General features: G+C 42.1%; 1 protein-coding gene across 7 annotated transcripts in view; it reads left to right on the plus strand.

Annotated features, from left to right (window-relative positions):
• HDAC4 (histone deacetylase 4) overlaps nt 1–25,672 on the plus strand; it is a 407,925-nt gene that overhangs the window by 259,003 nt on the left and 123,250 nt on the right. For 4 of the 7 annotated variants that reach the window (XM_019553979.1, XM_019553983.1, XM_019553980.1 and 1 more), the window contains 2 exons: nt 13,865–14,005; nt 21,127–21,239. In XM_019553979.1, coding sequence (XP_019409524.1) covers nt 13,865–14,005; nt 21,127–21,239 — 254 coding nt within the window. The remainder of the gene's footprint in view (nt 1–13,864; nt 14,006–21,126; nt 21,240–25,672) is intronic. The other 3 variants (XM_019553981.1, XM_019553984.1, XM_019553982.1) reach the window with 1 other exon arrangement.

The following is a 25,672-nucleotide window of genomic DNA, read 5'->3' on the forward strand; positions in this document are numbered from 1 at the left end:
CAACTGCTACAGTAGGGAAAATAAATTTGGGAGGGGGTGATCAAGTGCCCCCCTTGCCCTCTGCCCCCAAACTTCTTCCTCCTGTTGCCCTCACCTGGCTTGCTATCAGACCCTGCTTTCCTTGAGTACATGGAAGTGAGGAACAAATTTGAAAACACTGACTTTGTGCTATGGGTACCCATAGACTTAGTTCATCCACAACTGATGCATTTTACCGTTTTTTGAAACTGCTGCAAGTTTTAGCACAGGTACTCCATAAATATTTTCAAGCAACAGTTTTGTGTATCTACTTATGTATAGTACAAATTGTGCATGGTATTAGTCAAAAACCAAAGGGCTCATGATTTACCATAAATCTCCTAAGCTGGCTGGTCCTAAGCAGATTCAACAGCATTTCAAGCCATGGCAATCCCACAGCTTGGCATTGCTCAGTACTGCCTCCCACCCCCCCTGCCAAAAAACGGGGATTTGTGTGTTAATTAGCCCCCACTCAAGACTGGAACCAGATGTTCTTGTCACAAGTCCTCGGATGCTCCAAAAATATGTGCAGAGATGAGGTGCAGAGCAGCCTGGTCCTGCTCCACCTCGTGGAGAGAGAGTGGGGCCATAGTCACCATATTCAGCAGGCTGAGAGAGGGGGCAGCAGAGGGATCCTGGGTTTAGGGCCCTGTCTGGTGACATTTAAAGCTAGTGAAGAAACAGGAATCATTGGAAATGGGAAGGAAAGGCACAGCTCAGCGGTGGGTAGAAATGTATGAAAAAAAGCCCGTGCTGAGGGGGCCTCAATGTAATGGGTACTACCACATATCTTATTAAGATGGGCTGCACTAACTAGCCTTGTGGTAGGTTCCTATCCATATGTTTACCCAGTATCAGCTGTGTGTTTTATAGCCTTGCTCGGTGTTGGCTGCAGTTAATCAATTTCATAGTCTTTTGCCCTTTATTGAGCACTTGCTGCTTTTGACAGCAGTTTCATGATAGACAAAGTATTTAATAAGGTTTCCTTGTATGTGAATATAAGACAAGGAGCTTTTTCCCTCATGCTGATTGGAGGGGAAAACTTCATCTTCTATTTGAGTCAATATGGTATTGATGGTCATGCCAAATGCAGACACTCCTGGATGGTAAATTTATAAAGGACAATGTTAAAAATCATGTATGTTCTACTCATGCAATTCTGCTTTGCAAGTGGTAGGAAGAGTAAAACCTTACAGGTGCTCCAATCCTGTGGTGACGCATGCAGTATAGGAAACCTAATAACTGTAATTGAGCAGGTGCCTGCTACTTCTTAACATTCATTGTCCTGTGCCTCCAGGTTATCAAGGCAAAAGTCTTTGAGCAGAAAGTAGGGGTGAAATATGTCCTGTACATATAGAATCAGAAGTGTGTGTTTTTCTTTGCTGTTGCAAAAACATGGGTAGGGTAGCATTACACTACTAAGCTAGTAAATTTGCTCTGAACACCTTGTGCTAAAAACAAATCAGGTTTTGTTAGTAATTAAAACACTGTACTTAATCAGTAAACACACAATACCTCTCTGAGCTGATTCTGATCATTTTAAATATATTAAGTGACTTGTTTTATGACAAAGATTGTTTAGAGGAAAATAGAGTAGGCTGAAATCCCAACGTATGTAGGAGTATAATTTAGAATAAGTCTTTGAGCTTTGTACTGTATAGAGTGTCTCAAACTCAAGAGAGATTCTTTGTTTTCCCACCCACACTGTACTTCCTGTAGCTGACATGGCCTAAGCTCTGGCTCTCCTGCACTGCATACTTTATTATGCATCTGCATACATATTACTTCAGGGCTTGTGTAGGCTCAGGCCCTGAGCTTATATACACATTGAGCACTGCCCCCTTCTGGTCAGGTGACTTCCCCAGACTGGCTGCAGGTGTGCACTTTACCTTGATGGGCCACTTGCTGCATAACCAGCAGTGCCTCCTTGCTACCTTCCTTCTTACAGCTGGCCCGTTTAGCTGCCTGGGCTCTAGCTTTTGTGGTTTCTCCCTTTAAAGTAACATGAGCTCTAAGCTCCCTGTTATAGCCTTTAGCTGTACGTGTAGAGGGTCGGTAGATGGGTGCAATCAGAAGTTCCTTTTCTGTGTCATACATGTTTTGTTATAAAGACCTCATTGGTGGAGCCAGTGGATGAAGAAGGTGTACTTCTCAATGGCTACAAAGGCAGATGAGGGCTGCAGTGGAAAAGTAACCCCAGTCATTTTGAATCTCTTTGCCACTAGACACAGGTTTCTCCTCCGCCAAGATTCATGTAGTTGCTGATGCTCAAGAGTATCCTCAAAGTTTCATAGTGCTTAAGGTCAGAAAGGACCTAAACAGATCATCAGGTCTGACCCCCTGCCCCAGGCAGGAATGAGTGCTGGGGTCACAACACCCCAGCCAAATATCTATCCAAACAAGTTATCATCTAAAACAAGTCATGCTCAGGCTTCTCTCATTGGATCCAGCCACCAATACCCATACCCTTTATAAACCTCTACAAAGTCCTGCAATGATGGACAAGTGATTGCAGGGGCAAATGAAGTGATCACTAAGAGTCCCTAATCACAGATCCACATGCAAGTAGTGGTTGTGTATTGGTTGCTTCACTCTTGGAATGGGACAAGGTCATTCTGCAGCTGTAGTTGTGACTGAGATGTCCTTTTTAGGATCCCTCTGCTCACCCTACAAGAGGAGGGGGCTAGAAGAGGTGCCTCAAATATAGCGACCCACCTTATCTTGCCCAACTGGATAGCCGCTTCCCGGGGGATTACTGAAATGAAACACAAAAATGTCCTTCTCATCCTGGAATGTATGAACCCTACTAAACAACCTGAACAGTGACAGACCTAAATGTAAAATAGGTATTGTTGCTGGAGAACTCTCGCGATGCATCAATATTGCTGCTCCCAGCAAGACCAGATATTCAGATGAAGGCCATCTGAGTGAGGAGGGGAGTGGCTATATGTGCTTATGGAAAGGGAAGCCTGCGAACAACAGGCGAATACACAGCATTGCTTGTGGTGTTAAGAACCAGATTGTCAGCTGAGTGATCAAATTCCTTGTTGGCATTGACAAGTGCCTCATGACTGTCTGCCTCCAACTAATGAACCATTTGCTTGCTACTGTCATTGGTGCATGTGCCCCAACACTTGATGCCAAGGAAAAACAGAAAGAACAACTTTATGCTGACATTGGTAAAATCCTGACTATCAACCTTAAAGAGGATAAGATCATCTTCTTTGGAGATTTCCATGTGAGAATTGGCCAGGACTTTAACATGTGGAGGGGAATGGGCAAGGCCATTTCCAATGGTATTCTCTTAATAAATGTGCAGACTGTGACCTTTTTATTACTAACACCAGCTTCAGACAATATGACAGGTACAAAACAACATTGCAAAATCTGCACAAAACAATCCTTGACTAGATCATTGTAAGAGTGCATGAGCTAAAAGACGTTCATATCATGCATGTTATGAGAGGAGCTGATGACTGCTGAACTGATCATCGCTTAATGAGAGCAATCATGTCCGCTAGGGTTGCATTGAAACAATATTAAAAGCAACCCAGATTAGTCTGCAGGTAGTAAAAACATCAAATCCCTTCAGACCCCTTGACACAGCAAAGCCCTCCAAACACATCTCGGCAAGAAACTTGCCAATTTTAGGGTTGAAAATGATAACACTTGTGTTGAGGAAGTTTGGTAAGCTCTAAAGGAGACCATTTGTGAGGCTTGTATGGAATCAGGTGACTTTATCACCCAATGCTATTGGGACTCGTTTGACGAGAACAATGCTAAGATCAAAGCCCTTCTCAATTGGAAGAGAAAAGCTTTCTGTCTGGAAAAATCATCCTACATCCAGTCAGAAGCAGGGAACTCTTCATTGGCTTAAAGCTGAAGCCCAGAGGAAGATTCGAGAAATCAGAAACAAATGGTGGGAAGAGAAGGCGAAAGAAATCCAACCATTTGGGACAGTTATGATAGGTGAAGATTCTTGAATGCAGTCAAGGCTGTGTGTGGACCAAAGTCTTGCAGACTTACTCCACTTGATGGCAGTACACTCCTCAAACAAGTCCATCAAAAACTGCTGGAAGGAGCACAAGCTCCTGAACCAAGAATTGATGGTGACTGATGAAACTGTTAAATCTATCCCACATCATCCAGTAAGGCAAGCACTTGCCAGTCTACCAGCTTCTGAAGAAGTCCATCAAGCCATAAGACAGATAAAGAACAACAAAGCTTCTAAGCCCTTATGGCATACAAGCTGAGATCTTGAAAGTGAAAGTTGGTGGGGAAATTATGACAAGTAAGCTCCACACAGTTTCTCAAAATTGGGAACAAGGAGGAAATTCCCGCTGACCTAAGGAATGTCAGTATTGTCACCATTTTTAAAAAGGGAGATGAATCTGACTGTGGAAACTATGAAAGTATTGCCCTCTCTTCATCACTGGGAAGATCCGTGCTCTGATTTTGCAGAACTGACTGCTGTGTCTTGCTGAAGAAATCCTTCCTGAGTCTCAATGTGGCTTTATACCATCAAGAGGCACTGGGGACATGAATCTTGCAGCCTGGGAGATCCAGGAAGAATGCCAAGAACAACACTAGGATCTGTATATGATCTTTATTAATTTGACCAAACCCTTTGACCTTATTAACCATGAGGCTCTATGAAAGGTATTATTAAAGTTCGGCTGCTCAGGGAAATTTATCAACATGCTAAAATTCCTTCATAACCAGATTACTGCTTTTATCTCTTGCAGTGGTCCTGCTATGAAGCCCTTTGCCTTTTAAGGTGGCATTAAGCAGGGTCATCAAGATTCTCATCGTAGCAATGTAGCATCAGTATTGAGTACAGGATGGTCCGTAACTTTTTCAACCTTTCTTGCCTCTGTGCCAAAACCAAAATTAAATTGGTATCAGTTGTGGAACTTCAGTATGCCAATGATTGTGCTGTCTTTGCACCTACTGAGGAGGGACCTACAAATGGCCCTTGGCTGCTTTTCTCAAGCATACCAGTGCCTGGGACTGGTCCTTAACACTGGAAAAACAAAGGTACTTAACCAGCCTGCTCTGAGCCAAATGACTCCCCTGGCAAAAATCCTCGTTGATGGACGGGATCTGGAGAACGTTGAACGTTTTGCATACCTCTGCAGCTATTTCTCAAAGGCCACCATTGACGAGACGATCCAGCATAGGATCCGATGTGCCAGCTCTGCCTTTGAAAGACTGAATCATCATGTGTGACCTGGAGCTGCAGGGAATAGTAGGGTCACATGGGGATCCCCTTGCTGCTGTGACCTCCGTGCTGCCCTGGCAAGGCATTCCCTTTGCATGCTGCAGCAGCAGGGATGGTGGCATGGAGTTGTGCCCTCACTGCTGCCATGCGAAGAGGGGATGCATCACCAGGGCAGTGCAGAACTCGCAGCAGCATGGAGATCCTTGCATGTTCCCTGAAGCACCAAGTCACATGCCCTGGGCTGCGCAAGCCCCAGGGGAGGTTAGCAGTGTAGGTGCTCATGCCCACAGCATGCAGCCTGTGCCTGCCTCATGCACAGGTCTGTGGGGCATGGGTCCCCCCTGCCCCCTGGGAGTGTGTGCAGCGGTGGAGAGCAAGCTCCAGCCCTGTCTTGTCCCTTGGACAAGCCGCTTGCAGCCCTATGCCAAGCCCTACTCATTGCCTGGCTGGGCAGCTGCCCCAACCCTGCCCAACTCCCTCCGTCCCTCCTTACTGGGGCCTCAACTCCCCCGCCCCCCCCTCCGACTCGCCTATAGAAGCTGCTGTCCAGGCTGCCTGGTAGCCATATGCATTAGGACTTTGTGAAGCTTCGGTCACTGATTCAATTTGGCAGAGATTTGGCTCAATTCAGCAGCTGAATCTCTGAATCCGAATCGAATCAGGAGGCCCTTGAAGCTCTCTGAATCAAATTGGAACCCTTCGAATTGATTCTGAGAGATTCAATTATTTGGACATAGACATAGCTTTAAATGTTTTTTCTACATAACTCAAGGTATACCAGGCAGCTTGTGAATGCTGAGATGGTGAGACGGATAGAACGTCCTACGGGAGCACCAGTGGGCGGTCCACAGCGTGTTCAGTGGCCGACCTGGAAGTGGACCAGAAGCACTTCTGGTCCACTTCTGGGTCTGCCATGGAGTGCGTAGGGGACCCTCTCCCCACCCCCTGACTCAGCGACTGGTGCCTTCTGGGTCTGAGGGGCACCCAAGGTCCCCACATGGCCAATTGCTGAGCCAAAGAGGTGTGGGAGTTAACCCTGCATGCTGTGGCAGACCCTGAAGTGGACTGGAACTGCTTCTGGTCCACTTCTGGGTCCACCGCCGAGCATGCCGGGGCCCCCCATGCTCCTGTGGGATGCTCCATCCTCCCCACCATCTCCGCATTCACAAGTCGCGCCTGGTACCTTGAGGTATGTAGAAAAAACATTTAAAGTTGTGTCTATGGCTGAATCACTGATTTTTCCAAATCGGCATCAAATCTTCAGATTCGGATTTGGCCAAATCGAATCAGGACAGCAATCTGAATCAATAAATCAAATCACTGTCCCCCAAATTGGACCAAATCCGAATCCAATGTGGCACACTTCACATACCCCTAATATGTATATACATGCACATAGCACCCCTTGCCTGACTGCCCTCTTCCGGCTTCCTCCCAGACCCCTGCAGGCTGGAAATCTGCTAGCTTGCAGAGAGCTCTCTGCAAAACTGCTAAATCCATGGGTTTCTCTGTTTTAAACGAGAAATCTGTGGTTTTCCTCCAGTAAAGGGGAAAATCCACATATTTCTGTTTTTCTGTGGAAAACAAAAAAAACCCAGATCCCTGTTGATTACTCAACATCAGCTGTGGTGGACAGGGCACTGTGTGCGCGTGCCTAATGTATGTTTACCACAACAACTGCTATACTCTTAACTTGGCCGAAAACAAAGGATACCCGTAGGCCAAAGGAAATGCTTCAAAGACACCCTCAAGGTGAGCAATAAGAAGTGTTACTAGCATCACAAATGGGAAAAGCTAGCCTGGGACAGGGCTACATGGTGATGCCTTGTGAGAGAAGGTACATCTTACTTTGAGGAAAACAGTCTTGCCTAGGAGTCAGAAAAATGACAGAAGCGGAAGGAAAGGAAACAAGACCAACAAATCCATGGTCTGACCTTACCTTTAAACACTACCTGTGGCATTTGCCATAGTCTGCAGCTCTAGGATTAACTGCCTTTAGGCATCAATGGACTCATTTACAACCCTTTACTTGGTCTGTGCAAGTGATAATCCTTGACCATAAGGGATTGCCGCTGTCCCCAACGTATATGTTTAGGTGATTTGGGTTTTTATCTTTGTATTCTCCTCTCGTCTGATCCTTCTCACTTTCCTTTATCTTCCTTGTCTGATAAAGTTCTGCTGAAGTTTTTATCTGGTACTGTAAAGGTAACAACACAGGAACAGCAGAGGCCCTTTATTTAGGGCTCTTTCTCCTATGGATCCTCATTCTGTGAATTTTTCCCCAGTAAAATTTCCTGTTGTGGCAAAAGTGCTCCTCATAATGTACTCTATATGCTGCCAGTTTGTTTATTTGTAGAGCAGGCAAATGAACAGTAGCAAAGCTATAAAAGAACTCTGAACCTCCTTCCGTCATCCCAGTGGGTACAACATTCAGAGCCTTCTTTTGACTACTTGAATGTGGCTTCTACTAAATATGTTGTCGTAATAAGCAGCAAGTATAAGCTATTAATTGGATTTTTATTAGGACAAAGAATTATGCATAAAAATAGAGAAAAAAACCTTCGACAGTTCTAGACGGTGTCCATGCTGGTGCAGAAAACATAAAATAGAAAAAATCCATAGCATCTCTCTTCATCCTGCTTTTCTTTTCTTTTCAAAGGTACATTATTTAATTGAAGTACCACTTAAGAAACTGACTGCCTGTTTAAAGTAAATAACAAGTAGCAAAATTATTTTGTGGAGAAAAATATAAAACATTGGATAACTTCAACTTGCTTCCTTTTTCCCCTTCTCTTTTTATTGTGTGTGGTGGAGTTGTACAACCACTCTTAGTCATGGTCATCTTCTTGATATAAGCTGCTCAAAATCTCTTCTTTTCCTGTGCACTGGTGTTGACACACAAATATGAAATTTCTGAACTACCCATTTGTTGCAGTTGTTTCAGAGAAATCATTATAACAAAACATTTCCATTTGGCATCAGTTGAATGTGTCCCACTAACACCATGCTTCAGGCTTATATTTATTAGTCTTCTGCTGCCTACTTCTTGTCATTCTCCCAGGCTTCCTATGCATTGCCATCTTACATGCCTCTCTAGATATATAGTGTACAGTGACTTACTTTTGATAAGATTTCATAATTGGACTTGGGCCTCTTTCAGCTGTGAGGCTTCATTGTAGAAAACTCCAGAGGGAAGTTTGGACTGTTACAGGTAGAGGTGCACCAATACATCAGTCCAATATCAGATCAATACTGATTTAAAGAGCATTGACTGTATTGGAAATTGGCCTGATGTAGCTGATAAATGGTCTGTGTGTGCACACAACCTCAGTGCAGCACGTAGGCAGCGAGGAGTTCAGCCTGGCAGTTTGGAGAGTTACATGCAGCTGGTAAGTCTGTTGTGGCTGGAATAGGAGGGGTGAGGGAAGGGGCAGATCAAGGCTTCCATGGTGAGGGAGGGAGTGGGGCTGGGCAGATGCTGCCCGGGCAGCGTGGGATGCAGGACGGAGCTGCGGCTCATCCAGGGGGCGATGAGGGGAGTGCGGCTCCTGCCACTGGTCTCACACCAGGAAGGCATGCTTCTCCTGGATCTGCGCATGGCAGGGCAGAATGGGGCAGGCTGCAGCTGTGGACTGGGGCCGGGGCTGCGCCAGGCTCTTCTGAGCATGGACTGAGCCAGGGGTAGGTGGTAGCAGTGCTGGGAGGGGGGACTGAAGGGTGTATGGAGAACTTTGGGGTGGCTCCTATAGCCCCCCTCCCAGTGCTGCCACTGCCTACCCTGAACCTAACCCAGCCCAGCTCCTGCTGGGAAGAGCCCGGCATGGCCTCAGCCCGCAGCAGCAGCCCACCCCTCCCTGCATAGATCTGAGGGGCACATCCCCCATCATGTCCTCCCAGGGTGCATGCAGTGGCAGGAGCCACCCCCCCATTCCCTCAGCCTCCAGCTGAGCTGCGGATCCGTCCTGTGTCCCACTGCCCCAGCTGGGCAGCTCCTGCCCAAGCCCCAGCCTCACTCCCTCCATCACCACAGGGCCCTTGATCTGCCCCCCTCACAGCCCTTCCCTTCCCACTCCAATGCCACCACAGCAGATTTACCAGGTGGACACTGCTCTTCAAGCTACCAGGCTGGTATTGGAAATATGCCTCCTTAAAAATCGGCTATCGGTATCGGCACCAAAAATCTCTATCGGTGCACCCGTAGTTACAGGCACTTAAAATAGGGCTGTGGTATAGTAGTTGGGATAAGGAGCATTGTATACGGAGAGAGAACGACATAGATATCTTTGGGTAGGGGAGGGCAGGTGAAGCGAAGGAACAAATGTGAGTTCAGTGCTATGCCTTGTGTTCACTTTTTTTGGCCCAGGTTACCATGGTACGAGGCTGAATTTCTGATCATGTAGACAACAGATTTCAAACGCAGCTTTCCAATAGCAGGGGGCAGAGCAGTGGACTGCTACTTCTTTGCTATTAAGCCTGGTCTGTCCATGCTTTCCCCTTCTCCATTGACCAGTTACAGCTGCGCCAGGCAGTAGAACAGTGACAACATTTTTTATCCTTTGCCAAACTTCCTACAGTAGTTAGCATGAGTTAGAAGTAAAGAGTTGCTCTTAAGATCTGCAAATACAGGTCTGTTGGTGGCACATCTGTTTTACTGATTTTCAAATAAGAATGTCAAGCTAGGAATAGGAAGGGTAAAAATACCTGTTAAGTATCCTGTTCCATTTTACACCAGCTCTGTATAAGCTCATAAATGCCTATAATTGCAGAGAAGAAAACAAAGAGAATGACAGATGCCATAAAGAACTGGATTATGTTGAGTTCTGTTGTTGTAAATAGAGTGTGCAAGGAATAGCTTGTTTTTGAGGACCAGGGAAGCAGTTGTCTTGCATGGCTTAATTTACTCGCTTAGAAAATATTTTTCCTAACTAAACACAGTCACTAAGGCTGCAATTCAATAAGGTGCTTAAACATTCAAGTAATCTCTTCATTGACTTCAATAAGAGTTTTAGGTGCCACCTTGTCCTGCTTTCTGCTTAACTTTACATTAACACAGTTATCCACCTCTCTCATTTGCTTAAAGTTAGCAAATGCCTTATTCCCTTGCTAACTAGAGACTGAATTATTGAATTATAAGTGCAGAATATATAATGACAGGATTTTACTATGAGATTGAGAAGACCTATAAGTGTTTTTCCAGTGCTGGGCTTTTGAGAATTGACTCCCAGGTACTCTGGATTGTATCAGAATGTGTTCACTGTGAGGAGCACTTTTGGACGCATTGCATGCTGAATGAATGTCAAGAAATTTCTTGTGGAATTGGTGTCTCCTAAAGAAAGTTTGATCTTGTGTGTTCAGACTGCATAATTGTGATGTATGTGCTGTCTGAATTTTTTCTGTATATGTGTCTGAAGGATAGCACTCTTAAAATTTAGAGAGCTTTATTATATTATAGTAAAACATTTTAATAGATTCATCCCATGTTTAAGACTTCAACATGTATTGTTGACAGCTACAACTCAGCATAACTGTAAGGCTTTCATATGACATGTAAATAGCTGGAATTTCAGATTATATGCTGCTGGCAAGGTATTTTTGATTCATTTAGTTACATTACATCGAGCGAAATGGGTATTTTTTTATGCATCATAGATACCATGAATGGAAGCTACAAAACATGCAATTAAAAACCAATTTAAAAAAATTCTTGGAGTCCTGAAGGTTCCTAGCTAGGATTAACATGTTTTATAAAAAAAAAAAAAGTCATTGTAGAACAAAGTCCAAGCAATTAGCTGCAGAATTGTAATGATTTAAACTACTACTTCTGATTCAAAAGTTACCTTAAGATGAAGTGGGGTGAAGAACACCACCATGTAATAAGGTTACCTGAATAGTTTTAATATACTGTTCTCTGTGTAGACCATATCTTTCCTTTGGAACCAATTTTAAGCATGGGATTATTTTCAATCCTGTAGAAATTCACCATTATACAGAAGATTCTTCCTAGTATATTTAGTAGCGTTATTTGTTATATTAGCTAATCTTGCATGATTTTTTTCTTCCCTCCTTTAAGGTATTTCAAAACCAAGTCATTTTCTTCACTGTGTTTTTAAACCCATACGATTAACATATATACTGTTGCTAGGAGCAAGCAGCAAAGGGAACAAGTGGTGGTGGTCACAGGTGAGAGGGGCTAAAGTGGGGGACAAGGGGCAGGCTCCTTGCTCTGCCACCATCACCTGTTCCTTCCCCTCCTTCCTCCCTTCCCCCCACCCCCCCAACCTTCTGCTACTTCTTTCCTCCTTGTGGTGGTGTTGGGGATGAATTAAAGACTACCCTCCAATAATTAGATTTTATATTTTAGAGGGCAGTTTGGACTGTGTTGCAGGCATTTAAAACAGTGAGGCTGTTTATAATTTATAATTTTTCAATGCATAAAACCTTCTTATTGGTGGGGGGGGCCATCTTAAATGCAGAGTCATCTTAGATTCAAGTAAATATGGTACTTTGCTTTTGATACAAAACAATTTGAACAAACACCATACAAGAAATAACTTTCATAGAAATAAACTGTTCACCAAAGTATAATATACATTACCATGCTTTTTCTTGTCAAAGGTGTTGTTGAATAGGTCCTTATGGTATTTCTACATATAGATGCTGCATGATGTGTACAAACTATGCAACCACATCTGTATGAAGCATTGTGCAAATTCATTCTTTAACACTGCAGGGCCAATATTTTTGGGAGGCGTGTCACAAAGTAGCCCTACTTCCTCCCCGAGTGCCACTTCAGTCCTTTTCCCATGCCTGATCTACTGGGACTTTTGCTCCCAGCCTTGTACTGCCTGCCTAGCCTGCTACTTCTTTTTCTGTTCCCTGCACTGTCAGCCATTGCGTCCTGCTCACTCCCTGATCTGCCATGCTACACATAGAGGCTGTCTGTACCACTTGTGGCACCTATGTTTCAGGCTAGCCACATCCACTTTAAAATATGGACCCAAGCATCTAGTTAGTTGTTAATATTTGTTTAGAGCATGTATTACTGAACATTTTAAAGATGGCCTTAAAAATAAAGAGCATGTCATGAGGCTTTGAGTGTCCTCATGTCTAATAGGCCATGTTTTTCTTTAAAACTAGTTTTACACTAACTTGAAGTGCTTCTCTAAAACAAAAGCTACTGACTAGTGCAGCCTGTGCATTTCTAACTTGAAAAGCCCCCTCTAATTTTATTGATTCTAGTAAACAACAGATTTGCATTCATTCTTCTTGCATTTTATATGTAAATCCTGTATAACATGATTTGCTTTTTCACTAATGCATTCCAGAGTACATTTTAAACATCATCTTGATCAGTCTGACACCTGGTTTTAAGTAATTCCTTTATCTTCTTTAAAAACTAAATTAAGGTAGACATTTTTTCTTCTGTCCATGCATGGCTTATTCATGAAAAGCTCCTTTTCTGAAGTTTCATCAAAGAACAGTTTTGATGGCTTAACTTTAAACATTTGATCACAAATTTATCATCCCTGCAATTAAGAAAGCCTGTTTGGCCTTCTGTGCAATCTAGCGGTCAAAGACAACCGTAGGGGTATACATCGGTAGCCAGACTTTGTTAATTCAAATCAGTTTGCAAACCCCACTTTAAGTCTGCTGCAGAAGCTGTACATTATTGACCCTTGAGCACAAATGTATCAGTATTCAGTGATGAGAACACAAGATTTGCATAGGATTATATAGCAGGATTGTTTAGAGGGGAGGAAGAGAAAATTTAGTTTCAGTTCACAAATCCCATAACTGCCAGGAATTTTAAAACACTAAAGCAAATATTTCAGATATATTAAAGTAAATCATCTTTTTGTAGGAACCTTTATTGCTTTTTCCACATTTCTTTATCAGTTCAAAACACTGCCTGTCAAGCATGTAATGCCAACAGGTCACTGTTCCCAGCTACCACTAAGGCAGATATGAAAGCTGTGTTAACATCTGGCTTTTTCAATTTAAATTTAAGACATCTTGGAACATTTTCCTGTTTGAAGCTCTAGTTAAGAGTACATGAAAAATGTATCCTGAATGATGTAATAGGGTTTGGGTTTTATAAATTGCCTGATTCCACAGACTTGCCTTTGGCAGCCCTGATGGCTTTAAAGTATCTTAATGTGTTAAAGATAATTTTTTTCAAAATACTTGACATTCAGTCATACAACAAGCTGAGCTAGGTGTAGGGAATCCAGCCCCTTGTTCCTTGTTGGGTTTTTTTTTCCTACACAGACAAATTGACTCCTTTTGTTAATGTACAGAGTATCTATTACTAGGCTTTCCCTTTATCACAATTTGGGGTTCAGCTGTACTGTGGTCATAAACACACTGCAGATAAGTATCTTGCATCATCCTAGCTATTATTAACTTTTTAGTAAGTTGTACTGCAAAGTACTGTTCAGCAATAAAAGTAGCATTGTTTTTGGAATAACATTAACCATTATCAGCTGTACTAGTACAGAAGACATCTGTTGGTACTTATTCTGTACATTTCATTTCATTTAGCCAATGTACTTAGTGGGAAATAACGAATAAGATTATATGGACTGGAGCTCTGTTTTCAGTGATATTTTTTCCTTTTTTACTCAGCTTCTGAACCCAATCTGAAGTTACGATCCAGGCTAAAGCAAAAAGTTGCTGAAAGACGGAGCAGCCCATTGTTACGGAGAAAAGATGGCCCAGTGGTTACTGCTCTTAAGAAGCGTCCATTGGATGTCACAGGTATGTCTGGTAAGCAGATGAAAGTTGTCACCTTCCTCATTCTGTGCAAGGTGTCTCTTTAAAAACCGTATATACATCTAATTAACTCTTTAGTTCAGGTCTTTCTACACCTTTTGGAGTACTTAATATAAATAAACCCTGCTCAAAATGCCTAAATATTTGAAGCTCTGTTAGTCATGTTTAATACTCGTCATAGGTATGAGTCAAAAATATTTGATATTTGATCAGTGAAGTCAGTTTTTCTGAGTCATTAGATTATGTTTTATAACGTGAAGTTTCAGACCTGTTTCTTGTACCGCTGGAGCTAGCATAGTGTTTTAAGATGGTAGAAATACCTTAAAATACTTGTTGGAAAACAAAGCATAAAAGTTTTTAAGAGGCATCTCTGTTAATGTCCATGGAGCCAGTTGGTAAGACAACATTCATACCTGTATGAGCTTTAAAACAAAACCATTTAATATTAACCTTGAGTCCTCTATTGCTCATTATATGATTACACCTTAATGTAAGCATTGCTTTACAGCAGATGGTGTGTATTCAAATTACATTTATATAGCTTTTTTTTTTAAGTGTCTTTTCTGTAGAAACTGCACCTTGAAGTAAAGCTCTAGATTACCGTAAAGTTTAATATTTAGCACCATCTAGAGATGGCTGTTTGTAAGGACACCTAGGTGACAATTCATTTATGCTTTTCATGGCTCTTCCTGACACTGTAAAGCACAGCTTCATAATTCAGGCATCTTTAAAGCACAGTTCTGCTTTGAAAAATGATTCTGCCCTAATGGTTTCATATGGATCCGTAAGTATCTGTGCAGGATCTCTTTATCAAGCACTCTCATCCTTCAAGTAAATAGGTATCTTTTCCTGACAGCCCTGTAAATTTCACAGCAACTGGAAGTCAAGCCTGTTCCTTTCCTTTTTATCCATTGCTACCTGTAATTATGTTTGTGGGAAAAATTAGGTTTTAATAAAACCTGTGTCACCTCACTGTTTTCAAACAGTGCCTTCCATGACTTCTGTCTGTACCTCTAATCTTCAGTAGGTGTATGCAGGTATGGGTAGCTGACTGGAACTTGGTTAATAATGTTGATGGTGTATGAGAAGCATCAGAAGCCTGCTCGCATACAGTGTGACACGTTATCACACTGGTAGGAATGAAAAGCTGTGATATTTTATTTTGTGATTATGGTCATAAGGCTCGACTCTAGGTACATGTAGAAAGAGGTTTGTTATGTCAAAAAAGCTATTTTGCCATCACTTTTTAGGAGCAACTGCACCGTTAATCCATAAAGAGTATCCTTAAATGGAATTGGAACTTGAATATATCACAAAAGTTGAATGCCACACGCTTTTATTATTTTTAGGAAATATGTATGAACCATAATAAATCATACTTCATGATGCCTAATGTGCAGAGGTACATATGTTCTCTGTCCAACCAAAATGCTTGTACTAAAATGTCTAGATTTTTGATGGGCTGTAGTGAAAGCTAGATAGTGAGATTTCAAGTTAATTAGGTTCTTTTTACTCGAAATGCTACTGCTAAGTGCTCACTTAATTGGAGCAAGAAATACCACCCCAACAGCAGGAGGCAAGACATAAGAGAGTAATGAGGCTTTTTCTTTTTTTTGAAACACAATTGCCTCTCATTTCTAAAATTGTGTGCTGCAGGTGTTCTGCCTGATTTTATATATTCATCACATGGGGTATAACCAGGTTTTCAACCTTGGAATGCAATTGTACTTGGAATGTGCAAGGTGATGTAGCAGACAGTGCTTTCTGCTTCAGTATCATGATTTTTGGAGGGTCAGTTCTTCTACCTATAGGGGGTGATGATGACATATAGAACTAAATTAGAGCCACATCTCCAACCAGCATTTAAAAATACCTTTGGTTATTTCTTCTTCTGTAAACACTTGGCAAGAGTTTTTCCCTACTTCCAGCATCACTGGAGACTCAGTAAGTATATGTTGAAAGTAAGAAGACCAAAGAAACCATAGGTCAGTTACAGAATGCAAAAGACTGAAGCATTTAATGCCTTTGAATGATGTAGACAAGGCTGAAGTATTTAATGCTTTATGACTTCAGTCTCCACAAATAGGGACAGCTACTAGATAACAAAGGCATTTGGCAGGAAAGATAGGGAAGCTGACAAACAGCCTAGAGGAGGAACAAGTTAGGGATTATTTAGAGAAGTTAGATGTTTTCAAGTCAACAAGGCTGAATGGGATACACCCTAGAAAACTGAAGGAATTTGAGATCATTTCAGAGCCGTTGGCTATCATCTTTGAAAACTTGTGGAGGTCAGGTGAGATCCTGGATGGCTGGAAAAGATCAAATATAGTGCCCATTTTTAAAAAAGGGGAAAAGGTAGATATGGGGAATTATGGTCAATATCCGGAAAAATCATGGAGCAGGTCCTTAAGGAATCTATTGTGAAAACACCTTGAGGGGAGAACAAGTTGATCAGGAGCAGTCAGCATGGATTCACCAAGAGCAAGTCATGCCTGCCCAACCTGATTGCTTTCTATGATAAGGTGACAGACTCTGTGGATAGGGAGAGAGCAGCAGATGTGATTTATCTAAACCTGAGCAAAGCTTTTGATTCCATCTCCTCCAACGTTGTCATTATTAAGTTAAAAAGAAAAATACAGACAAGAGGAAAATATAAGGTGCATCCAAAACTAGGTGGATCACCGTACTCAACAAGTAGTCCTCAGTGGCTCAATATCTAGTTGGGAGGAGGTATCAAGTGGGGTTCCTCAGGGGTCTGTCCTGGGTCTGATACTGTTTAACATCTTCATTAATGATTTGCACAGTGGGATTTGAGTGTATGCCAAGCAAGTCTGAGGATGATAGCAAGTTAGGTGTAGTTGCAGACACACTTGAGGTAAGGGCTATGATCTATAATGACCTAGATAGGCTGGAGAAATGCTCCACAATCAGTTAGCTGAAATTAAACAAGTACAAGTATAATTGCATGCAAAAATATAGACCGAGGTATTACTGACTAGGCCAGGGGTGGGCAGCCCTTGCCCATATTGCAGCTGGTTTCCATGGAGACCCCGGCAACAGCAGGGCCATGACAGTGCAGGGCCAGGGTTTCCATGGAGACCACCCCAGCAGCACTGGCAGGGCACGCAAAAGGATGGGGAGCTGTTCTGGGACTGGGATCTTGCAGCAGTGACAGCATGGTCCAGAACTGGGGCAGAGCTGCGATCCGCTGCCCATATACCCCAGGCAAAGGCGTGCAGGCAGGGGATCATGGCTCTGCCCCAGCTCTGGACCATGCTGCCACCACTACAAGATCCCAGCCCTGGCTGCAGAGCCCCTTCCCACCCGACTGTGTACTGCTGGGCTTGGTCTCCATGGAAACCCTGGCCCTGTGCTGTCAGGGCCCTGCTGCTGCTGGGGTGTCCATGGAAACCTGTCGCAGTGATGCGGACAGGGGCTGTTGGGAAATGGAGCCCAGCCACCGGCCACATTCACCATTTTGCCCACCCCTGGGCTAGGCTGTGGTACTGCAGAGAAGGACATGTATATTACAGTAGACCAACCATTGCTGAAGATAAGCCAACCATATATGCTTCTGTTGTGCAAAAAAAAAAAAAAAAAAAAAAAGCAGCCAAGACCATACTGGGTTGTATTAACAGGTGTTGATATACAAATCAAAGGGAGTTATTATTCCTTCCTATTCAGCATCGGTGAACACTGTGTCTAGTTTTGGGCACCACTCTTCAAGAAGGATATGGACAGATTGGAAATAATTCAGCACAGCACAATAAAAATAGAAGCCTGGGAAGCATCATTTATAAGGAATGATTGAAAGAGCTAGAGTTTAGTTTGGAGAGGAAAAGTGTGGGAGGGAATTTGATAACATCCTTCAACAGCCTGAAGGGCAGATATAGAGCAGATGGGGACTGACTGTTCTCTGTGGCCAGAGAGGACAGGACTAGGAGCAATAGCCTCATGTTGCAGCAGAAGAAATTCAGAATGGAGATTAGGTTGGGCTTTCCTACTGTAAGGGTAGTCAAGCATTGGAACAGGCTATCTAGATAAATTGTGGAATCTCCATCCCTGGAAATTTTCAAGAGCAGGTTGGACAGCCATCTGGCTGGGCTGGTTTAGTCAGGGATAATCCTGCCTTGAGCAGGAACTGGACTAGATGACTTCATGAGACTCTTTCCAGCCCTACTTTACTATGAATTTGGTAACATTGTTCTCATATCTTTACGGCCAAAGAGAACATACATTGCTTCTGAAGATTAGGCAAGTCCACAGATAAAGAGAATCTCCCAGTCCTTGTATGGATAATTTGATATAATAAAGAGCAATCATGGATAGAAATCATCTCTTACAATGTCAGGAAAAAGTATTTGTATAAGGAAATCGGTTCTTCCATTTTGTTCAGCACAACATACCATGTTTATACCTGTAGCTGTACAGGCTCCATGATGTCTTCTCGGCATTTTGTTCTGTACAAGTTAAGTGGGAAGGCATGACTTGAGAATTCAGAGGATTCGGTGGGAGTTGTGAAGAGGATGGCTGCTGAACTTCAGAGACAGTTCCATAATGCCAGGGACCCATATCTAGATTAGCCCGTTTAGTTTCCTTGGGTGTTTGCTGGAGCTTGCATAGCCATATAGATAAAAGGCATGAGGCTAATAATGATCAGAATGGCAACAGATTTATAGAAAGGAAACCTTGGAACATCTAAATCACTACTAGTTGCAACTACTTTCCACAATGTTTTAAATTGCTACTTAATCTTTAAATTTCTCTTGATTACAGAGGAGAGTAAATCTATTTACCCTTCTCTTATAACAGTATGTGCTGAATTATCCCACTAACCACTTTAAGGGGGCTTAGCAACAAAACAATTAAAAGCTGTTTTCAGTTCCAAGAGTCATAACAGTTGGTTCCATTTCTACTGAAACTTCCCAGTACAGGGCTGCCGATTTCTTCCAACTGTTGCATTTCAGCTACCAGAAGATTCTTCTGAGGTTAATCCAATCGACTTTTCCTGTATTTGGACATTTTACAGTAATTTTGACCTTGTAAAATAATCAAAATGGAAACACTGAAAGCTGTCCAATATACTCTTTACAGATCATGGCTGCTGATTTAGTGGCCGAATCTCTGAATCAAATTGGGAGACCCATTAAAAAGTCCAAATTGATTTGGAAGCCTCTGAATCAATTCGGATAGATTCAGCACTGATTCAGAAATTTAGCCATAGACTAAACAGGCAGCAGTCCTTGACCATGCTGGACACGGCTTTCTCCAGGTGGTAAGTCTGTTGTGGTGGGCGGGGGGGGGCACATATCAATGTCCCACAGGGAGGGAGGGAAGGATTGAGGCTGGAGCTGGGGCTGGGGCTGGGACAAGCTGCCCAGCCCACGCAGGGGGGCATGGGGCTTGGGGAGGGGGGCTCTCACCACTATGCGGCACCAGTCTTGGAGCTGCTGTTCTGGTGGCTCCTCTAGTGGCTCTCACCACCAGTCTGGGAGGGCATGGGAGTGGGCGTGTGCCCGCAGATCTGTGCGGGGCAGGCTGAGCTGGGCTGCACTCCAGCAGGCTAGTTCCAGCCTCCCACCACCAGGCTGTATTCCATGGGGTGGATGGTGCCAGGGCTGTGCTCCAGGTGGCAAGCCCCCACTGCTGAGCTGCACTCTGCAGGATGGGTGGATCCAGGGCTGTACTCCAGGCAGCTAGCCCCAGCACTGGCTCCACCTGCCCCACAGAGCACAGTGGAGCAGGGGCCATGGGATGGGCTGCAGCCACCTTAAAATTCCCCATAGCCCTTGCCACCGGCCCACCCTGGTCCAGGTGCACACACCAGCCCCCATGCCCTGCCGCTGCTCACCCAACCGTGGTAAAGCTGTGGCTTGTCTGGGAGGCATGGGGAGGCTGCAGCGGCTTCTGCCACTGTGTGCCACTTGTCCAAGACAGCTCAGCGGCATTGTCCTGTGCCTCCCTGTCCCAGCTGTGCAAGCATTGGGAGGGCATAGCCCTCAGTGTTTTCCACCACTTCTCTGGAGTGCAGCCTGGCCTAGCTGTTCTGCACAGATCCGGGGGCACATATCTGCTCCCATGCTGTCCCAGACCAGCATCAAGAGCTGCCGGAGGACCCACCAGAAGAGCAGCTCCCAGACCAGCAGCAGCATGCAGTGGTTAGGAGCCCCCCACCCCGAGTCCTGCACCCCCCCTGCCCCGGCTGGGCAACTTCTCCCAGCCCCAATCCCTCCCTCGCTGTGGGGGTGTTGATCTGCCCCCTGCCCCCCCTTCCATCTCTCCTCTGTCCACCACAACAGACTTACCAGCTATAGGCAGTTGTGTCCAGTGTGGTTGAGGACAGTAAAGTTTTTTGGTAGCTGTGAAATCGCTGTTTACCACAGTGTGTGTAATAAAAACAAAGACTTTAGGTCGTATAAATTATTTCAGTTCACTTGTGTGGTTTGAGGGCTTCTCAGTGTACACATATATACACACACTGTTAGTACTTAACAAATAACATCCCCAAAGGGTGTGACCAGTGAAGTTCATTAGAAAAGCCTGTGACACTGTTATAAAATTTAGATGTCAGCTGTGGCATTCAGTAATGAAAGCATGTTTCCATTTAAAATATGAATAAATCCAGATACATCAGAAGAGTACATGGGAAAATGTCAAACCCAAGAAAGTTTTTTAATTGCTCAAGTGTAAAGTCTCATACAGTAGGAGTTATGATTAAGGTTAGGCATGATTAAGATTAAAGGCTAAAGTGGATTGGAGGAGGCACTTCATAAAAATGTAGCCAAAGAGTTTGACATATTCCAATTTGGCTTAATCATGCTTTCTAGGTCTTGTGTTTTTAATCATATTTAATGTTACTGACAAACTGTAAAAAAAACCACCCAGAAAAACTACTACTACTTGGGAGGAAAAAATATAAGTAAAGTAAGTATTTAGATGGAGTGCTTAAAAATTCTTATTGTTGCTATATTCTCAGAATTGTAAATTTCCTGTTGGAGTTTATGGGGTTTTCCTTTTTTCCAACATGGAACTGAAGGGATTCTGTTGTCTTTCTACATTTCCTTGCAGGGAGACTTTGTGGTGTTTTCTAATAGTTGTTTTTGGATATGTTTTAGACTCTGCATGCAACAGTGCTCCTGGATCTGGTCCCAGTTCTCCAAACAACAGCTCCAATAACATAAGTGCTGAGAATGGAATTACAGGATCAGTCACGAGTATTCAGGCAGAGGTATAGCACTGTTCTTTACCTTGGTTTTAACAGTCATGCTTACATTGAATATGTTCAAGATTTTACATGCTCATAGTTTATCAGGACCAGTGTCAGTCATACAGGAAGCCTTAGACCTTGATTTGGAACAGACCTTGGGACGACTACTTTCAGAACCAGTGAAGATTTAAACATGTTTTATATAGATAAAGTGCTTAGTCTGAGCCTGTTCATATAGGTGCTTACTGTAATTTGCCGTAGTCATAGTATGAACTGATAGATAAAAGAAGGAGAGATGTTGGGAGAGAACTTCAGACAGTTCAAAATGTAGATATTTTTAAATCATGGGAATTTATTTTTGTTTTATTATGTAGGATCATTTCACTCCCATGAAATGGATTACTATAAACACTGTTAGATTACAAGTGTGAGAGCAAGAAAGTATATTGGACGGCTTTCTTAAGTACCTTGATGTTTTATGCCAAATCTTAACATCCTCACAGCTTCATACAGTTTAAATCCTGGCTTCACGTAAGCCCCGTTTGATGCTAACTTTCCATAAATGATGTATTAATAATAAACTTTTAATAAATAATTCCATAACATGCAGCAATTTTATACTTTACTTCTGAAGCATGTGGTGCTGCTGAAAGCAAAATATTGGACTAGATGGATCACGTCATCTTCATTTTTTGAGAGGTCTTATATAATTATCCAGACCTTGTTGATGCATTTCTCATTTCTAAACTTCATGTCACGACTATTATTCTTGCAATCATAATCATAAACTCTTCTGAAGAAAATAGTTTATTTAATTACAAAGTTTGTTTATGTACCCAGTGTTTCTCTCTGACTTGTGATTCTGGACAATGGAAGATTCACTTTGAGGCATATATCTAGGCTGTTTCAGTTTTCTAGGTTAGTACAGTTTTGTCTCTATTTGTATTTCTAATAAGATTTAACACATAGTTAAGGGGAAGAAAAGCCCTCAATCAACAAAAGATATCATAGAAATCTTTGTAACACTAAATCAGTCATGCAGTACAGTGTGGGTCACTTCACTTGACACAGTAAACCACAGCTAGTCTAACAGAGTTTAGTCTTTATTGAAGGAGGAGCAGTTTGATTTCCCTTGTTTAACAGGACTCGAGATGTGTTGGAGTGTAATTAAAATATCCAAGTTAATGGGGCTTTAGTTAAGGTTCCATAATCTCCAAATGTCCGTTTTGTCACCAGCGACTTTCTTCAGTGAGACTGCAGCAGTATGTGTGATGTCCATTTTTTGCCTCTTGTAAAGCAGCAAAGTTGAATAATTAAGATAGCCAGTCTATTACCAAAATTATTTTCTGGACAAGATCACAACATGTGTAAAAGATGACCTGCCATTTCCCTTACCTCTTTCTTAGTTTTATTATAATTTCTGATTCACTATAGCCTTGGTAGAGGTAAGAAAACATGCATAGTTACCTGTGAATTATTTTAAAATGGCAAGGCTTTTTGTTTGTGCCCAAAAACTTGCAAAGAACACTTTTTTCAACTATTTAGTTGGTCTAGTAAAAGATGACACTTACCCAAAGAACCTTGTCTGCCTAAAGTTTGAGTGAGGCATGTCTATGTGAAAAGTAAAAATTATGTTCTGGTTTTGTTTTGTTTTTTTGTCTAGAATTTGCATCCCAAATTTTCTCACCTGTTTTATCAAGTTATGGATGAAAGCAAAAATATAGTTAATAAATGACGTTGCCGTAATGATTTAAATACAAGTATAAGTAAGTCTTCCCTACATTCAACACTTGCTTCTTCTGAATAGTGATCATGCCCTGCTTCCCGATGTGTAAGCTCATGTTACTAGCTGAACCAGTTGCCCCCATTTTCCTCAATGGTTTTAAATGAGAAATGTATCAATTTTTTTTGTGTCACTTGATTAGATGTTCATCTCATCACCCATACTGAGGGCAATATTTATTCTAGTTTACACGATTTAAAATACTTGCCTCAATTGTGCAAAGAATTTACAGTAGGTACATACATTTAAGACTTACCAGTGTTTTTCCATCTTGCAAACGTATTTGGCATTCGTTGATATTTTGTTTGATATAAGACTACAGAAAAGGTGGCTGATTACAGATAAATTGTAGGTGTTAGAATTCTGCATTGCTTTGTAATTCTGCAGGCATTTATGTACAATTCACACATGGATCCTGTATGTTTAAGATGATAATAATGGAATTTAAATATGTGTTCAGAGTTGGTTTCAAACTGTTGCCTTTTTTACTCAGTTTTGTTTAAAACAAATCCTCCTGAGAATGAGGCACATCTAAATGGGCATTGATTGTTTAAAGAGTAAATAGATGTTATTGTGTTTCTTTTACAAGATCAGTTAAAGATTTCAGTACTTACAGTACCTATCTTATTTTCAGTGTGTATTACACTAAAATTTTGAAAACACTTTAAAGAAAAATTGCCAGGAAATGTTCAATATTACCTTGGCAAATAAGTGAATACATGCATACATGCTATACATATGTTTATGTACATGTCAAAATACATACACATGCACACACATGCTACTTAGTATCAGAACATATTGCTCTCCTATTTTGCCTTGATGAAAACTTATTTAATAAAATGTTTCTTCCTGTAAAGAAACGTGAGACCTATTCTATAATACATTTGTAATAATTATATTTGCCATCTTTCCCAGCAGAGTTTTCCATGCTACTTATCTGTGTTCCCCTTACCCTTTCTTCATCATTAGCATTAGTCTTACAGAAGAGTGGCCTTTCTGATTCTGTATTCAGTAATTCCAATTTTCAGTAATAAGTCTCAGGTATATCCTGTTTTGTTTATGGTTTGCAAAAGTCTTGCTTTATTTTGCAGTTTAGTGTGGTTTTAAAGAGAAATAAAAGATAATTATTTTCCTTTTCATCGTTGCAAACAGGCCTGATTCTGCATTCATGGAAGTTGATTGCAAATTTCCATTGACCTCAGTACTTTGGATAAAAATATCTCAACTTCATAGTTTAAAGTCCTTTCACAGCCACGCTAAAGTAGATCTATGAAATAATAAAATACTATTGAACACCTTCATAAATGCATTCTCTTTAGTATTTAAAGATAAAGCTGAATGAGAAATGTTTCCAAAACCCTTTTTTTTAACCGTAGACTCATAAGTTAGAAAACTCTCTATTGAATAATTCAATGGGATCAAAACAATTATTTTCTCACCAGGACCTCAGGAAATTAAAAAAAAGTCAATCTAAGTTTCTTTGGAGCTGAACAGCCCACCAGGCTAGTGTGGTCAAGGCAAACTAGTTTCTTTAGCCAACAGCATGCACAGGAGTGGTATAGCTAGCATTACATTTGCCACTTTTGATTCCTACCCAGATAAGCAAGTGTCCATTTACAGCTAGAGTGACTGGAAGCAATATTTCTCATGAGTCTGGAGCCAGGATTGAATTCATGTCTTTGGAGTGGTAACAAAACACTTTAACAGTTTGGCAACTATGCCCATCTAACAATTACTAGTAATCCAATTTTTGCAATAAAACCTTTAGTATTTATAAACAGTAGTTTCTATGAAATTAAAAAAAATACTTCTTAAAGTAGTTCTACATTACACATAATGTAATCGACCCAGTTAATTTCACATTCTGTCCCTGAAAATCAAATCAAAGCTACATAATTGGAACTACAGCATCTCTAAACTACCTGCCGTAGGGGACAGGACTAGGAACAATGGCCTCAAGCTGCAATAGAGGAAATGCAGGTAAAGATTAGGAAGAACTTTATGACTACGAAAAGGGTCAAGCATTGAATAGGCTACTGAGAGAAGCCAAGGAATCTCCATTCCTGAAAATGTTCACTAGCAAAGTAGACAGATGCATGGCTGGGCTGTGTCAGTTGGGGCGGATCCTGCCTAATGCAGGGAGGCTGAACTAGATGACCTTGTGAGGTCACTTCTAGCCCAACTTTCCTATGATCCTACTGCCCAGTAGGGAGTAATATATTCATAATTGTCTATGGTCAGCTGAAGAGAGCGTCGATCTAGTGTGTTATATATATTTTTTCGCATTGCTGTGTAAGGCTAGGGACAGAAGTGATCAGAAACTAGTTTAGACCTGTAACAGAGCAGAAGTTCAGTGCACTTAAACTGCTTTCAAAATGGCCAAAATTGATTGAAGATAAACCTAGCTGGATGTAGCATCAGACTTAACTGATTTAGGTCAAACTAGTTTATGGCTTGATCCCTGCCAGGTTCAAGCTAATTCACAGTCCCCAAGTATCCCAGGATGCTTTGTAGCCCTGTACTGTGCTGTCTGCTCCAGCAGAGCAGGGTCTGACCCACCCCTCTGTTCCCTAGCTGGAGCACTATCACTCCTCTGGCCGACTGAGGAGGGGGTGGGATCTGGTGCTAGGCCAGGGGGATGGGTTTTCCCCCCACTCCGTCTTCAGCT

The sequence above is a fragment of the Crocodylus porosus genome, unplaced genomic scaffold, assembly GCF_001723895.1.
Source record: "Crocodylus porosus isolate Cpor-Errol unplaced genomic scaffold, CroPor_comp1, whole genome shotgun sequence".
Classification (NCBI taxonomy): Eukaryota; Metazoa; Chordata; order Crocodylia; family Crocodylidae; genus Crocodylus; species Crocodylus porosus.